The sequence below is a fragment of the Cryptomeria japonica genome, chromosome 5 (genome assembly GCF_030272615.1).
Source record: "Cryptomeria japonica chromosome 5, Sugi_1.0, whole genome shotgun sequence".
Classification (NCBI taxonomy): domain Eukaryota; kingdom Viridiplantae; phylum Streptophyta; class Pinopsida; order Cupressales; family Cupressaceae; genus Cryptomeria; species Cryptomeria japonica.
The window spans coordinates 172441374-172459323 of record NC_081409.1 but is presented as its reverse complement, the minus strand read 5'-3'; the positions used below and the strand labels follow the sequence as shown (position 1 = coordinate 172459323).

Here is a 17950-nt window from a genome sequence, read left to right as displayed (position 1 = left end):
ATATTATTATTAATAAAAAAATTAGTGGCTATTCCACTTTTATCGAAAAAAAAAACTATATCGAGATGATATAATTCTTTTCTATTCTAGATAAATAATTATGACAAAAGGTGGTGCCAAATGGAAAGAGTTTTATTTCAGCACATGCAACTTTTCAAATTTATTTAAAAATATATATATTTATAAAAAAAAGTGAAAAATATATCCATGCATTAAAGTTTCAAGTTATCAATACACAAAAAAATTGAAGAAAAAAAAGATAAAATTTACTATACAAAGCATGGGGCCTTGTGTAACTTCAATTTCAACATTTTATCAGTAGCCAAATTTTAGCGTTTACTTTAAAAACACCTATATTCAAATAATTTTCTAAATTTTAAAAAATATATAAATATAAAATACACTAAAAAATATACATTTTATTAGTTTACATCATTTTAAAATTTAAAACATATATGTCACTTTCTATTGATTCAATTAAAAAAGTTGAATTGGTGTTCTCCATTTCATTTATAAAAGTGTGACACAAATTTGTACTTTTACCAATTAATGTGATTCACCAATTTGGTTACATCCATAGGGAACTGTATTACATATTGGAGATTACATGCATAAAGCATTTCCCTCATATATATACAATAGACTTTAAGAGAAGATGAAGAGAAGCAAAAGGGAATATGAAATGAACAGTTGGACTTCACATCCAACAATGTATGGTATTCAATTGAATTAAAATTTGTGTATGAAGCAATGAAATGAATTCTCAAACTATATGAAAAGTCATAGATGTAGTAATTGTGTCAAGGAAATACCAAGCTAGAATATAATGGGTGATATTAACATTTATAGGGTTTCTATATCCTCACTTATTAATCATTTTTTCATTCCTCCCCCATTGCCATAGGAATTATATAGAATACAAAATGTTAAATATTCAATTTAAATTGATAATACATTCATTTATATATAATGATGATGTATAAACTAGAATATCTATCTTTATACGAATATAAATAGGGGAAGAACATCAATAGCCATTATAGATCCAATAACTATTCATGCCTTGTGCACCCAAACCCCAATTATTAACTTTAAAGAAACCCAAAAATCATAACATATAAAATAGATTATACATATAAACACATAAAATTGGTAATAAATATGAAGAAAATTATTAGATATAAATTTATGATTATATTTTGTAGTATGATATATCTTTATATATATTGTTATAGTAAAATAGATATTTAAGTACCTTATATCTATGTGTACATTATTGTTATGGTGTGATGTTACAAACAAAATAATTTTTTATAAATATGAAAATTAGTTACAAATATCTCGTATATATATTTTATTTGAATTTATAGAAAATATTCATTTGATTTGAAGAAGGGGAAAAAGAGTTAAAAATTTAAATAAGAATAACATGGAGAATAAAATAAAATATAAATTGCAACAAGTTGTAGACATGATGCATGTGTATTATGTAGATAACTATACAATAAATTTTATAGTCAATAGTTAAATGAGCTACAAGAATGACACAAAACATGCTAGTAGTTGCATATTAATTCTTTTTCAACATTTCTAATAGAATGTCAATAATAATATCATTGATTTGCACCATTTGAATGCATTCAAATAATTATGTCAACAAAAACGTAGAGACAATATAAAAATGTTGTGAAATTTACTGGGCAGAGCATGCTGAATAGTTATCCCACAATGGTGAACATGGTTAAGGATCTCTTCCAAGGAGTATGAGGTGGGCCAATATTGATGTAATCCATCTATAGACCCAAATACAAATCACGCTACATTGTGGACTATAAAAAAAGTCTTCATTCACGAAGCTTATAAAAGTAGCTATCTTTTTGTCTTTCTTTCAACTACTCATTTCATCAACATATGCTTATAAGAAACTTATTCATAGAATCAATGATGCTATGTTGAATGCAGCAACTTGTATTTTTATAATTTTAAAACAATGTCAAATACAATTTCTATCAAACAATTAACTACTTCAAAAGTGTCTTCATATAAATTTTTATAATTCTAATGCTATTGAAACACAAAAAAATGTCTCAACTCTTCTTACCTATTTATAATAAGTATAGAAAATTTACAATAATGCTTCTAAAACAAATTGTAAACACAAAGAATTTGCTTAATAATATGAACAATTGTGGAAAAATTAATAACACTTATAGCAACCATTATTATAATATTAACAAACTTAATATTAGGTAAAATCAACTCTATTATATATATATAGATGATATCTGAATGCAGATTTCTGTCCTGCAATATTCAGCCTTTTTGTCCCCATCTACATACGATGAAGTCCTAAAAATCTACTCTATGAGATGTGTAAGGTGCAGATTCATGTCCATAAAGCCCAACTTGGAGAGTGGAGAATGGAGGTTAAGCCCAAGGGAGGTTACACCCCGCTCCCATTGCTCCACTAAATCATTATCTTAATCTCAAAATTTGAACAAACAATGTAATTTTTAATAGCACAACAAATCTTTAAATATTTAATTGTAAAATTTGGTACTTGCATGCATAGTAGACTTATTATCATTTAGGGGCATATTAGATATGTAATTTTTAATATTTGATAAGAGGTGCATTTGATAATGGGATTTGTTAATTTTATAAATTATTTTCTTATTCTTTTTTGGCATTTACTCTTATGTTTGGAAGCATAATTTTGACACTTTGATTCAATATTAAAAAGTACTATTTTTGTAATGGTAGGATATAGGTAATGAGCACAAGAATTATGATGGTGGTCATCTATTTTGTTTTACAAATTCTTTATATATATATATATATATATATATATATATATTACAGTATAATAAATAATAGATCATTATATGGATGATATTATAGGAAAAAATTTATCGATCATTTTGAAATATCTCTATAGAAACTTGGTATTATGTGAGAGTTTCGTAGTTTAAAATGGCTCTATAGAAATTATGTATTATGCTAAACCTCACAATAATATATCATTATACATCAAATATATATTTTTCTACACAATACAATCATTTTTTTTAATAAGATTGTGCATTTCTAATGATCATTATTTTGATGATATTATAGGAGGTGCCTTAAGAAAACTTGGTATCATGTTAATGGTTCTTAGCTTGAAGTGGATCTATAGAAACTTTCTATTAAGTTGGTTATCAAAAGAACATAGTATTATAATTGACATATATGGTTTCTATATATATTACAACAATAAAAAATAATAATTTAAATATTGTATGTCTCCAACTAAAATTTTTCTTGGATGATATTAAAGAAAAAATTTATCCCTTATCTTGAAGTTCATCTACTAAAACTTGGTATTATGTCCATGGTTCTTAGCTCGAAGTGGATTTATAGAAATTTCATGTTATGTTGGAGCTCAAAACAACATATCTTAATATTTTCAAAGCTCTTGTTGTTGTTGATGACCACATGAAGAATATTGATAATTCTTTTTAAAATTGTAAATATCTTACAATTTCTTATAAATTCATCATGTATTTAACAATGGGAGATATACAATTTTACTCTATTCATTTATTGTAAATATCTTACAACTTTTAAAATTTTATCATGTATTTTAAGATGTGAGATATCGAATTTTGCTCTATTCATTTATTGTAGTACTTAAGAATGATAATTTCTTTCAATCTCTTCTAAATCTGAAATTTTGAATTAATCATATTTTTGGATAATTAATATTAATAATTTTAAATTTACATTATCTTTCATTTTATTTTTTATATTTTAAAATAAAAAACTAAAAAATATTTAATTGATAAACATTAAGATTTATATATAATATTATAAAAATAAATTTTTGAATAGGTAAGGAGAGTATATATAAAAGCTACTCAAAATTGAAAAACTAAATTTTAATTTAGGTCTCATTGTAAGAATCAATAAGTATTTGAAATATATATGCAAATATTATTATTATTTGAATTATGAAATCAACCATAATTTTTTTTTTGAGATAATCAATAATCTTTAAAAAAAAACTTTGGTCGCCATTTGAACCCAGTCTTATTTACACAGTAACACTAACAGCATACAGCTCCCTGACAAACTCACTTGTAGGCTGGCGCTCACCAATCTTCCCTTCACTGACCTAATCACAGCAACCAACATTAGGGTTTACAAACCATAATACAAAATAAGTAAAACTCAACATAACGGAATATCCCTTCAAACCACCTGCATAATAAAATATCATATAGCCCCAAACCTATAAGTGCGGCAAAATACGCATCAGGTGTAGGCAAAGAAGAAATGGAAGCAAAACTCCATGGAAACTGTTACAATACGGCATTGCAATAGAATATATAAGAAAAAAAATCAAGTGACCTGCACTTGTCGACCAATCAAGCATCCTATTATTGAACCATCCATCATTAGATCTGTTAAACGGGAGAAGAAACAAGAGAAAACAGGACGATAATTGTGTCGAAAGCCACACTCCTTAAAACTGCTGCGTCTAAACCCCCCTGCAGTCACCTATCATGAAACTTGGTGAGTAATCTAAGAAGAAAAAAGAGGATAGCGTTGAAACCATCAGCACAGTTTAGAAAAGAAAGGATAGCGTGAAAACATAAACCAGTATGTCAAGCATTAGGATCGCTTTAGGGCAAGCAGTAGTAAAAAAAATGCTACGTGATCTTAACTTATTGAGAGTAGGATTGCGAAATCTATAGCAAATTAGACCTCGCCAAAAGAAGATGATGAGTGAAATATTCTTGCGGTGGGAACGGTGTTTTGTAGAACTTTTTGACGGTAAATAGGAATCACGGACCTGAAAATTTATGCAATTGACCAAATTACTAAGCTAATCTTAGCAACTCAGAAAGGCGGATCGGCTATAATTGTGTGCAATTTTCCAGTCGCACAGAGCCGTACATGACTCGGCACGCCGAATCTCTTTTTTTGACTGTAAATAGATATGGACGAGATACATGTGCATGTACGCCATTGGGGATCACGAGAGCTTGAAATTTCCTGAACAACTCACATTTGGTATGTGTACCGTGCATTGATATGAACATATGTAGAAAATCATGTGCGATAGTCTCTGCTTCGCTCACTAGTGTCTCTTCCGAACAATATACATGTGATCTCAGCTTTCGTACCATCTAATATATAGGCTTTTCTTAGTTGACAAGTTGCAAAATAATCTTAAAGGGGAATTCGATATGATCCAAGCTAAGAAAATAAGGGAGGATCTCAAAAAGAGAATTTATGCTTTGATAAATATAGATTGATTTAGTAATTCTACAAATTGTAGGTAATTTCTACAATTCTTAATGGTTTAAGACTAACCTCACGAAAATGAGTGAATGGTAATATTATAAGATGTTTTCTTCCTATACAAAGAATGATTGTGGAGGTCATGCTCATGTTCCTAGTAGACCACCTCTAAATCTTAAGAGGTACAAAGAGTGGATTTTACAAAGAGTGGATTTTACTAGTATTATAGACTACTCGAGCCATATTGCAATTGAGGTAAGAACTACCTTAGTAAAAACTGTCTAGTGAAGAGCATTTAAATTCTTTTGTAAATTTAACTAATGGCTTTGAAATTGAGGATAAATTTATCCTCATGAAACTTATTTTTTAATCATTGACTCATGAAGAAAGAGTCTGGTACAAGAGCTTGCTCGATGCATGTATAGGCTCTTGTGATAAATTCAAAAGGATCTTGAAATAATAGTATGGAGATAGAGTTTGTCCTAGATTCATTATTAATGAGTTCAATAATATTAGTAAAGGATATAATGAGTGTCTTTTAAATTTCAATGTCAAATTTGCTAAAGCTATGAATAGAATTCATCTATACATGACACCCAATAAATCTATGTCCCTAGTATAGTATTATAATGCTTATGGTGCCATAATGGGTTATCTGTTGAGAGATAAAGATCCTCAAACCTTAAGAGATGCCTACAAAATTGCTACGATCATATTAAGAGAAACTTGAGGGCATTAGAAAAACTACACAAAATAAGTGACATAAAGAACCTTAGCCATGTTAAATATGAAAAAAAATAAGGGATCCACACCCACATCAGAGAATAAAATAGATAAAATCATGAATGTCTGTAAGGTATGAGACAAGGGAAAATGCATTATATTTCTATTCTTTGATAAAAGAGCCTACATATAAAAAGAAGTAGAAAGATAGTTGTCTGAACTACCACCAATGCTAAGCATAAAGTCATTACGAATATTGATCTTAGCAATGTAATAGAAGATACACTAACATTCTGCCCTTAGTACATTCTTCTTGCAAATATACCTAAAAATTATAAAACTCACATTGTCAAGGGACCCTCCTGGTGCAGGAGCACCTAGGACTTGGGCTCATAATCCTTCTTCAATTTTGGCTTGTACTGACCTTAGCAAAGTCAGGTTTCTAATAAGGACTCCAGGAGGGTCCAAAGTATGTGTGTAATATTTGGTTTGAGTCAAGTGTAGGCCTAGTTGAGTTAGTTTTCTTTCTAGGTGTGCACTTTGTGAGTAGGTGCTAGGTTGAGTAGTTAAAATTGCCTTCTTAATGGTCAAAAGAGGCATAACTTGGTGAGAGAATTAGAGAGGTTTAGAATAGTCTTAGGAATGTTGAAAAAGACATGAATGATTACTTGTAATAGGTTGCCTAAGTGGGAAAGGCAAAATGTGGAAAATTGTAAAAGTTGTCATGACAACTTTTCAAGCTGTCATGACAAATTTGGTCCTAAAAGAGATTGGCGGTGGAGTTAGGGTTAAAATATTGACCTAAGATGCCTCCACACGTGGGGAAGACTATTTAAACCCTCTCTTGCACAGATACCAAGGTTGGAAGCATTGATTTTTGTGAATGACAATCTGAACCACTCATTTTCGTACTGTTATCATTGTTTTTGTCTTATTTTACATAAAAAGTGAATACAAATGGATTAAATCCATTGATCCAATCTTGGATAGTCGTTGTTTGGTGTGTTCTAGGGCCAATCAATCCATTTCATGCTTTGTAAATACATTTTGGTAGTTCTTTTACTGTTTTGTTTTCAAATAGAAAGTTTTGGCTTTTAAATAGCTTTTTAGTGAGAAATGGTTGCCCCATAAAATCCCTCCATGCTACCATCATGGCCTATTGGTACATGGAAGGCAACCCTATGTACATTGTAAATATGTAGGGAGGAGTTTTGGAAGTGAATATTACCATTGTTTCCACCTTGTTCTAGGCAATTCCTGTGGCAACCCGACTAGGAAGACAAGGTGGAGAAATGACAAAAGAATGCAGGGGTGAAACCAAAACCTTAGCCTAATCATTTGGAATTGTTCATGAGGTCCATGCAGAGTTGCAGTTGTAAGGAGAAGCCTAGACAAGTCCATTTGATGCCCTTTTCACAAAGTTGGACAGTCACAGTCCTAGAAGCCATTGAAACCCTATCAAAACCTCATTTTTGGGTTAGGGCATGGTACAGACACTTGGGGGTCTAAAACCAACCAAATCTCTTGGGGTTCAATGAGTGATTGAAGAAAAATAAAACTCTTTGTAGGGTCTTTTGGATCGTAAGACCAAAAAACCTTAGAAACTGGATTTCAGAGGCCTAATTAGGGCTCATCCTTGTAGCCCTATTTCTAGTAATTTTATGAAATCAGTAGAGGAATTGAAGATTGCAAAACCCCAAATGGACCTAGTTGAACTCATTTCATGGTAAATACCACCTCCACACCTCTGCAATGTCTCATAACAGTATGGGGGTGAAAAGTGAGAAGTTGACAAGTTGTTGTCAAGGATGCAAGATTGAGTATATGAGAAGCATATTGAATTGGTAGAGTTCCTAGTCAAATCACTTGTTGCAAACACCTTAATATTGGCAAAGAGAGAGTCCTAGCAGAGGTTGAGAAGGACTTGGAGGTCTTGAAGCATAGCTAGACCTAATGAGGTTGGTGGAATTGAGCAACACCAACTAGGTGAAGTGTGAGCAAACTAGGTGAACCCTATCACCTCCTTAAGGATTACATCACAAAACTTGTTGTTTGCATAAAATAAATGCATATTTTTTCAGAAGATCTTTCTTTGAAGAAACAATTATAAAATTAAGTATAGCCCTGTCAAGTTGTCTCATGACCCTCAAAAGGGTGTTGATTTGAACTAAACTCTCAAGTCCTCAGTCCTCAACTCTCAAATAACTACTTCCCAGATTATTTGACAACAAGCAATATAGAGCTACAATAGAACTCCATCGAGTTATTTGATGGTCCTTGAAAGGGTATAATATTGAGGTGAACACTAAATCTCATACATGTCAACACTAAGACTTTCATACAAAGCATCATCTCAAAGTGAAAAGCTAACTTGAGATGATGGATATTCCTCCATCCTCTAGTTCCACCAATCTCCACTATCGTGGTTGTTAGTCCTCACCCTCCTAAAGTAGCACTAGAAGAAGTGTTGAAATCTTTGGTAGAGGAGGTTAAAAGGTCCAATAGACTCTTGATTAATCACTCCATCAATAAGCCCAAATTCCAAAGATTCCACTAAAGATATGTAACTGTACAACTACCATTATTTTCATGATGCATTGAGACAAGAGAAATATTGATACTAGATAATAAGCATCTTCTACCCAACTTTACAATATTTCCTATATCATTATTTATGTATAAGAATTGATTGACATTTTTCAACAACTTTTCATTACTATTACTATTACATGTTATTTTTTAGATTTAGAGGCATTTAGTTATCACACATGTCACTTTTTAGAGCATTTTATTGGTTAATCAATAATTATAGACAAAAATTAATACTCCATGAAGTAGAAAGAAAACCAACTCATAATTTATGTACCATGTAAAACAATTAACAAGCAAACCTCTACTCATATTATTCATCTATTTGTGATAAAAATAAATATGAACATGAAACGTAGGAACTTTATGTCGCATATGTGAAAGTGTGAATTGAGATATTTAAAATGTTTTTGAAGAGGAAAAGGGTGCATGAGATTCCATATGGATTATGTAGGAAGAAAACCAAACTGATGGCCATTGTAAGGAAGGGATTCGCATGATAGACTGACAATGACACTGACATGGAGATTTATACAAGGTAGTTTGGTGTCTCCCGAGGTGTGGCTATGTCGTAGGCTAATTTTAGTAGCACTTGGGTAGAAGTTGGAGTAGTTGAAGCATTCTTGTTAAAAGTGTTTTTAAGGAATGTGTGGATGGAAGTTTGAAGGAATTATGTATGAAGAAGAATTAATTAGGCATTCATTTTTTTAAAAATTGTTATTTTTATTTCTTATTGATACTAAAAAGTAGGTGAAAAACACAGGGCATAGTATGCAAAAATAAACGAAGTCCAATTTAAAGTGCAAGTTTTAGTAGAGAAACATTCATATCTATTTTTAAATGATTTTTTAGCATAGATTTAAATACATGCATATTCTATAAATTAATTTCTTATAATTTAATATTCAAAAGGTGAAGTCAAGCATAGAGGTAATTTTGATTTAAGTTAAACATCGACAAAATTTAATATGTGAGTGAAAGGTATGCAAAAATCTAAATATTTTATAACTACTCACATGTGACTTGAAGAGTCAATGAATAAATATTTTCATCTCATCAATTACGTGCCCTAGACAATATATTCATCTCATCATTAATTCCTACTCACATGTGACTCGAAACATGTGTCCATCTCATCACAACATGTGGGAAATTTGTGCTATCATGAAGTAATTAACACTTGCAACTTATTTTATTCTTCCTAGAACAATTTCTATCCAATGTCCTTTTACTCATGAAGTGACTCTAGCTTTGGCCAAAGCATTTTATTCTTTATTTATTCCCTCAGGATAACTTGTGAGCCACTTAGCACCTTCTTGACACATACCCCTCTTTCTTGGAGGAAATCATAATTATGTTTATCTTTTTAAGGTATTCACTTATATTTATCATACACACATGATCCCCTTGGAAAATAAGGGAAGAGAACGCCAACGAGGGTCCCTAATAGAGAAAGAAAACAAAATAAAGCCATATCCTTGAATCGGAAAGACATTTTTTAAAGAAGTAAGCAATTAGGCACCAACTCAATAATACCCTTGTGGAATTTTATCAGGAGTTTCCTTTAATTCAACTATCTCCATTGAGTCGTCATTTTAGATTTTAAACTTTAATGAAAAGATTGTGTAAGCTACCATTTCAAGTTTTAAACTTATAATTCAAGTGCATGAAATATGAGCCTAATCTACCTTATCAAATTAACAAAATGCAATATAACAATTTCCATATCCTCAAAGATTTTGAAGGCATTAGTAAGGATCATAATCGGCATAAGTTGCATTTCCAACATCCTCAATAGAGAAATAATCAATTGGATTAGAATAAGTAGGGGTTATATAACCATCCTCTATAGGGATCAAGTTTAAATATACAATCTTCCCAACAAGTGATCACTTTCAATAGACCAAAATAAATCTTACTATAGACACTAAAAAATAGTCAACACCTACGTCTCCTATTTTTAACATATCATGCTATTTGTTGATCCTATCTCAATCACTTCTGTCCCATTTACTGTCTCATTGATATCAATTCATCCCAATTTCGATTATATGATGTCAATTCATCCCAAAATCTATCCCATTGATGTCATTTCATCCTCATTCTGATCCTATGACATCAATTCATCCCAAAACATGTCCTAGTGATATCAATTTGCTCCCATTTCGATCCCATGATATCAAATCAATGGGTCCATCATTGGTTGAAATCAACATTTTTATAGCTAAATATATCTCAAACAATACTTGTTCTTTCAGGGCCATATTTGTTACACATAATATGGGCCTTCAAAGAGTCACATTATTATGTTATCAAAGAGATTAATGTGATATCAAATGGATAAGCTATAACAAAGTCATAATTGGAGGTTGGTCACATCGAAGGATTGAGGAATTTCTATCATCTCAAGTTCTGATTAGATAAAACTGGGAGAGGCCCAAACTATTACATTGTCATACAGGCGCACACAAGGGAGGTACTCACAAGTCGTAGGACCACTAAACCAGAAAAAACAAAAAGGATAGATCATTTTTTGAATAGTCTTTTGACGAAAACAATAACTAGCGGAAACAAAGGTCTCAACGCAACAAGAATACCTAATCCAAACAAAGGGTTTAGGAAGGAATCCCAAACCATCTTCTTGAAATAACCCCTTGCACTAGAACGAGAGTAGCTAAGGGAACAAAAAAAATAATGGATTTTGAATGGCTCTCTACAACCTTTTACTAGGTGGATAACACTGAAGGATATTCTTCAACAAAGACCACAATGATTTAGTAGCACCTAGAAATGAGTTGGCCACATCCAATTTTTTTGTGAAATAAGACACAGTAAAGCATCCCTCAAGGGGATACACCAAAGTATGAGAGGCAATAAAGACAAGCATATTCCCAATAGGACAAAGGAATCCACTAAATGAAGTCAGAACCCATCACAAGAGCAGGAATGAGGTGAGAAAACCCCTCTCTGATTAATCACCCGTAGGTTAACCATCCCTCAATGCGCAACCACCTACAACCCACCATAGGTAGCAAATATCAAACTTTAATAGTGAATTCTTCCTCCACTAGAAAATGCTCAAACCCTAAAACTCTAAAGTTATAACCAACTTCCAAGAGAGGAGCCTCCACCTCGAAAAGAGTCTCCAATGGGAGGATTGGTAAAAACACCCAGAAGTCCAGCGAAGGTGGAGATGGCACCACAAACCTATAAACCAAACAAGATCCATCAAATAGAGAATAGGGACACTCACCTTAGAAGTTCCAATCAGAAATAGACCTAGTAACTACCGCCATAGGTCCATTGGCAAAGGCCCACTAGTAGCAAAACTATAAACCAAAATAATCCCTACGGACACAGGCACCAAGGTAACCTCAATAGGCTCATTGTTAGTAGTAGACATAGCATCATTGACCACCTCTATTAGTCCATAATCGACAACATCAACAAACATAGTAAAAAAGCCCATACCAGAAAGGGTGCCATCAATCCCTAAATCATGCTTAGCCAAAGTAACCCATAAAATCATTCCACCAAAGTAAAGAAGCATGACCAACCCAGAAGGAGAGCAAAACAAGGGGTAACACAAATTCCCACTCAGAACAGTCAGCCTCCACCAAGATAATAGAGTGAGAAAAAGTGAGGGCTGGGAAAGAAAATCCCCAAAGGCAAAAGCAAAGGTAGGTTGCTAAAGAAGAGCATCCAACTCAGAACCCATCCAAGTAAGGACCAAGCAGATCACATCCACACGAAACATGAAGTGTGAGGGGGTCAAACCCAACCAACTAGTGACCCCCAACCAAACCCTAAAATAATTCCATCCATCATGGACCAACACAACCACAAAATCCAAAGGTACCCATACAAAAACAACCAGCATGACAAATAGAGTAGTAAGGGATAGGGAGGCCCAAGTGGATCCTAAGTTGGAGAGAAGTAGAGGCACCCATGAAAGGATAAACCACAAGGTCATCGAAACTGACTCCAACATTAGGAAAAACATTGATGCAGAGAAGAGTCCACTAGCCACAACAGGGGTAGGACCAAAAATAGCTGGTATGCTCTACAAAAGGGCGAACAGAGGAAAACCCATGAACTAAGGAAGAAAGTTCCCAAGACATAACTAGTCCCCTGGTGAAACTTGCAAGCAAGAACACCAGATATTTGCCAAAACCCCCCCAAAAAGGCATGGCATCAATGAGCATATCATCCAACCAAACAAGCCTAAAAAGGCCACAAACTTCTCAACCGAAGGGCCATGAGAGAGGAACGAGAGACCAAGCACAAACCCCTCTTCATTTGCCTTTGCATCCTCATCCTTTCTTGTCTCATCACCACCACTAGAAACTCTAACACCTCCTTCTCCTCCACAAGCCATCAAATGAAAAACTTTTCTATCATCTCAATATTTTGAATAAGGGAAAAGCAAGTTTTGAGGGGACCCAAAACCTCGCACGACGAGTTTTAAGGGGCCCCGAAACCTTCTGGATGAACTAGCATCCATCTCCCAACAAGAAACAGCTGATCAAAAGATATACAATGAATCCATACCGTCAACCACCAGTGAAACACCAACCAGTGGACAACAGAGAACATTACAAATCAGGCTAGTCCACAACAAGACTTTGAGGGTTTTGACTGGCACCCACAACCATAGAAGAGGGTTTTAAATAGGCTTCGTCAACCTGAAACACACTAAGGGTTTTGACTGGCACCCACAACCACACAAGAGGGTTTTAACCAAGATCCCACAACCTGTCCAAGCATCAAGGATTTTTCGGGATCCCCTACCCATATAAAAAAAAGATCAGGTAGCAAAAGGCTAGCCCGTCCCTTAACCAAAAACAAACACAAACTAAGATGGGCCCTTCAAAATTGTCAACATCCAACCAAAGATAAGGAAGAGGGTTTTGAAAGGCTCCCCTAACCTTCGCATTGGGTTTTACAATGGCTCCCAAAAGCACAAAGGGATTTTGAAAGGCTTCCCCAACCTTAAAACTGGGTTTTGAAATGGCTCCCAGAACCACATCAAAGGGTTTTGAAGTGGTACCCTCAACCACCTCAAGAGCTGAAACAAAGGCCTAAATAAGATAGTATCCATACAAACAAGCATCACCATGCTCTCCACCTCTATAGGAGAAGACATGAAAGAGTTTGAAAGCAGAGATCCAACAACCAGAAAATCACCTGCCTCAAGAGAAAGACCCTCCAAAACTAAAGAGGGAACACTAGGATCTCAGAAATCATTGTCCCCCAACATCACTACCTCAATAAGGAGCTAAGGGGTGAAGAAAACAATGATCCCACACTCAGATCCAAACCAAACAGGAGTTTGGAGCTCCAAGGTCTTCCTCCAACTTCTGCCAAAAAGAATCACAACCACCCTCTCCACCTCAATAGGAAACTGCGTATTTCCAAAACCCATCATCTCAACCTCAATAAGAGATGGGGCCACCTCAAGAGGAAGTATTGAAAATAAACCAAATGGTTGAGAAAAAAGTGACAAAAACAGGAGCAGGAGGGCAAGAGCGAACCCTTTCACAACACCTTCAACCTCAACCACGAGCATCTCCACAAGAGTGGTAACCATCAGGCCGAGCCAAGGGCCAAAACAGAAACACCAAACCCTAGCCACACCAACACCAACAACATTGCAGAAAGCCTTGGTACGGATTCTCCAGATTGAGAGAAAGATGCAGCCAAAGGCAAAACGCCCATCAACCAAACTGAAAAGAGGACTCTCACACCCATCTGAGACAAGACCCAAAAGCCCCAAAGACTAAGGGCCAGGACCATCGAACCAGTCAACAACAATATCTCCAGCAGGGCTTAGAGAAAGACCTCCAACCCTACTGCACACCCCACCGCACTCGCCAAGCATCCCATGACCCAGAACCGGCCAAGCATCACATAGAAAGCCAGTCGTTGGGGATGTGACCATCGCACATAGACCAAGGGAGGGAGATTTGGAGACAACCCCATCATCGCCTGCGCAAGGCTCTTCACACATAAAATAACCACAACCCAAGGAGAAGTCTCCCGCAGCCACATCGTCTACTTCACCATCGTCATCTCCCTGGCTAGAGTCATCGGTAGATGAAACCCTAGGTCTGTTGCATTCTCTTGTTCACTCCATTCTATCATCTCACTTTAAGATGGTTTTTCACATGAAAGCGTTTTTTGTTTTACTTTCTTGGTTTATTTTTATCTTTCATTGTTGGTGCTGACAGATATAAAGAATACATATATTATGAAGTTTTATTTTCAAAGGCAACTAACGGGTTTGGTCTTGAACTCATTATAGATAGTTGCCTAAGGATTTAACAAGATGGTGATCAAGAATGATTAAGCTTATGAGGTTCAAAGACAACATGATGGATTTGTATGTGTGGAGCTCAATGTGTATTGTTGTCAAATAATTTAGCTTGAAGAAAAAAAATTATGAGGATAAGGGTGGGTTAGAGAGCTTTAGAATTTAGCTTGAGGAAAAACCTTTATGAGGATAAGGGTGGATCCTTTGGCTAGATGAAAGTTGATCTTTTATGGGTATATTTGTAGAGACAATGTAATAAGCGAACAATGTAAGCATAAGATTTGTCTACCATATGTTTATTGCATTGTCTATTCATGTGGTTATCATTGTTTGTTATGACAACTATAAACAAGTAACTATATTCATCTCTATATGAATGTACACTTTCCCATCATTGAATTAACCAATCTAATACCTTCCTAAATATCTATGCCTTTATAAATAATCTTTAGGCTAAAATATTAAAATAAACATAAACAACAAATGACAAAACTCAAAATTGAAACACAAAATTTTAAGTAAGAAAGAGTTATAGATATTTAATACTAAGAACTATACTTACAGAACTACAATCATAAACACAATACATATCCAAAATACAAATATTATTTGAATTACAATCATAACCACAATACATATCCAAAATACAAATATTATTTGAATTATGAAGTTAACCATCATTTTTTATTGAGATAAACAATAATCTCAAATTTATAACAATTAAAAAAGAAAATGTTCATAACATTGACATTGATTCAGTATTTAGGGTGGCCACAAAGACTTAACTTCTAGTGAAACTTGTACTTCAAAAAAATGTTATCAAAATGTATGATTATTCTTTATGACTCGCTGTACAGCTAGAAACAATGATTCATTTAGAAAGACAGCAAACGTTGTGTGATTCTTTTGTTCCACAATCTCCTTGATCAAGAGCGGTAAAATAGAGCAGAACTGACTGACATATACTCTTTTCTTCTTGCTTCGTTCGAAACCCACCGTCTTGTTTACACAGTAATACTAACTGCATACAGCTCCCTGAAAAACTCACTTGTCGGCTGGTGCTCACCAATCTTCCCTTCACTGATCTACCTGCAACAAGAGAGAAAGGAAAATAAAAGCTTACAAAAACTACAAAAGGATTTTGTCACAGCAAACGAAAACTTAGGTCAGTTATTTATGGCGGACAGGTGAGAGAAGCTGAGAAGCTGCGTGGACGGCAAAAGGTGAGCTACACTTGAATTGCATGGATGTCTGAAAACTTCTCTTGGTCTGTGCCAACAATGGCATAATTAATTTATTATAATACCCTCTATGTTTCCATAGAAAAATTAAAAGAAAAAAGGGAAATAGAATCTAAACATTATACATCACCAACATTAGGGTTTACAAGCCATAATGCTAAATAAGTAAAACTCAACATAACGGAATATCCCTTCAAACCACCTGCATAATAAAATATCATAAAGCTATCACCGAGGGAGTAGAGTTAACCTCTGCACGTCCTTGATGTCCTTGAGTTCAGCCCCAAACCTATAAGAGCAGCAAAATATGCATCAGGTGTAGACAAAGAAGAAAAGGAAGCAAAACTTAATGGAAATTGTTACAATACGGCAATACAATTCTAATATATAAGAAAAAAAAATCAAGTGACCTGCACTTGTCGACCAATGAAGCATCCTATTATTGAACCATCAATCATTAGATCTGTTAAACTGGAGGATAGCGTTAAAACCATCAACACAGTTTAGAAAAGAAAGGATAGCGTGAAAACCATAAGCCAGTATGCCAAGCATTAGAATCGCATTAGGGCAAGTAGTAGAAAAAAAAATGCTACCTGATCTTGACTTATTGAGAGTAAGATTTTGAAATCTAAAGCAAATTAGACCTCGCAAAAAGAAGTTTATGAGGAGTGAAATATTCTTGCGAGTGGGAACGGTGCTTTGTAGAACTTTGGGCGGTAAATAGGAATCGCGCAGCTGGAAATTCATTCAATTGAACAGATTACTAAGCTAATCTTAGCAACTCAGAGAGGCGGATAGGCTATAATTGTGTGCAATTTTCCAGTCGCACAGAGCTGTACATGACTCGACACGTCGAATCTCTTTTTTGACTGTAAATCGATATGGATGAGATACATGTGTACCCCATTGGGGACCACGAGAAATTTAAATTCTTGAACAACTCACATTTGGTATGTGTACCGTACATTGATATGAACATATGTAGAAAAACATGTACGATAGCCTCTGCTTCGCTCAGTAATGTCTATTCCGAAATATATAGGCTTTTCTCAGTTGATCTCAGCTTTCGTACCATCTAATATATAGGCTTTTCTCAGTTGACAAGTTGCAAAATAATCTTAAATTGTCGGTGTCTCGGGTCGGTTCAAGCTATTAGTGTTAGTGAGGTTATTTAATCCATCATATTTAACAGGTGTAGTACGATCTTGGTCTTATTTTCTATGAGATCAAAGGGGAATTGGATATGATCCAAGCTAAGAAAATAAGGGAAGATTTCAAAAAGAGAATTTATGCTCTAGATCGATTTAGTAATTATACAGATTTTAGGTCGTCATTTTTACAATTGTTAATATTTTAAGATTAACCCCACAAAAATGGGTGAATGGTAATGTTATAAGATTTTTTCTTGCTAGACAGAAGAATAATACACATGAATAATACACATGTGGGTTGCGGAGGTCATGCTCATGTTTCTACTAAACAACCTCTTGCTCATGTTCCTACTAGGCCACCTCTAAATCTTAAGAAAATGGATTTTACTAGTATTATAGGCTACTCAAGGCAATTTGGTTGCGGCTAAACTGGCTCCAAAAAGTTCCCAACTACATTGTCGTACACCGCGAATAAACTTCATGTTATACACAGGGGGAAAGCGGTCGCAATGCTCTGTCGAGCCCCACAACCATTTTGAACCTATTCAACATTTTTTCTGTAAGCATAACACAAGGGTTTTGCATCGTACGACATCGCGGTTTTGGAGCCAGTTTAGCCGCATTCATTGCAATTAAGGTAAGAA

The 17950-nt window shown here is 34.2% G+C and overlaps 1 protein-coding gene across 4 annotated transcripts; it reads right to left on the bottom strand.

Moving 5' to 3' along the window:
• Positions 1 to 15668: 15668 nt before the first annotated feature.
• LOC131037874 (uncharacterized) lies at positions 15669 to 16906 on the bottom strand. 4 transcript variants are annotated; one of them, XR_009372423.1, is made up of 3 exons: positions 16566 to 16906; positions 16406 to 16444; positions 15669 to 16003 (listed from the first exon to the last, which is right to left on the bottom strand). XR_009372423.1 is itself a non-coding variant. In XM_057970107.2 (3 exons), exons 1-3 carry the CDS (start codon positions 16900 to 16902, stop codon positions 15786 to 15788), a joined length of 411 nt encoding a protein of 136 aa, XP_057826090.2. In that variant the 5' UTR covers positions 16903 to 16906; the 3' UTR covers positions 15669 to 15785. The 4 variants fall into 4 exon arrangements, 1 of the variants encoding a protein (XP_057826090.2); XR_009104319.2 differs by having other exon boundaries at positions 15669 to 16444; positions 16566 to 16626; positions 16749 to 16906; XM_057970107.2 differs by having other exon boundaries at positions 16749 to 16906.
• Between the last annotated feature and the right edge of the window lie 1044 nt (positions 16907 to 17950).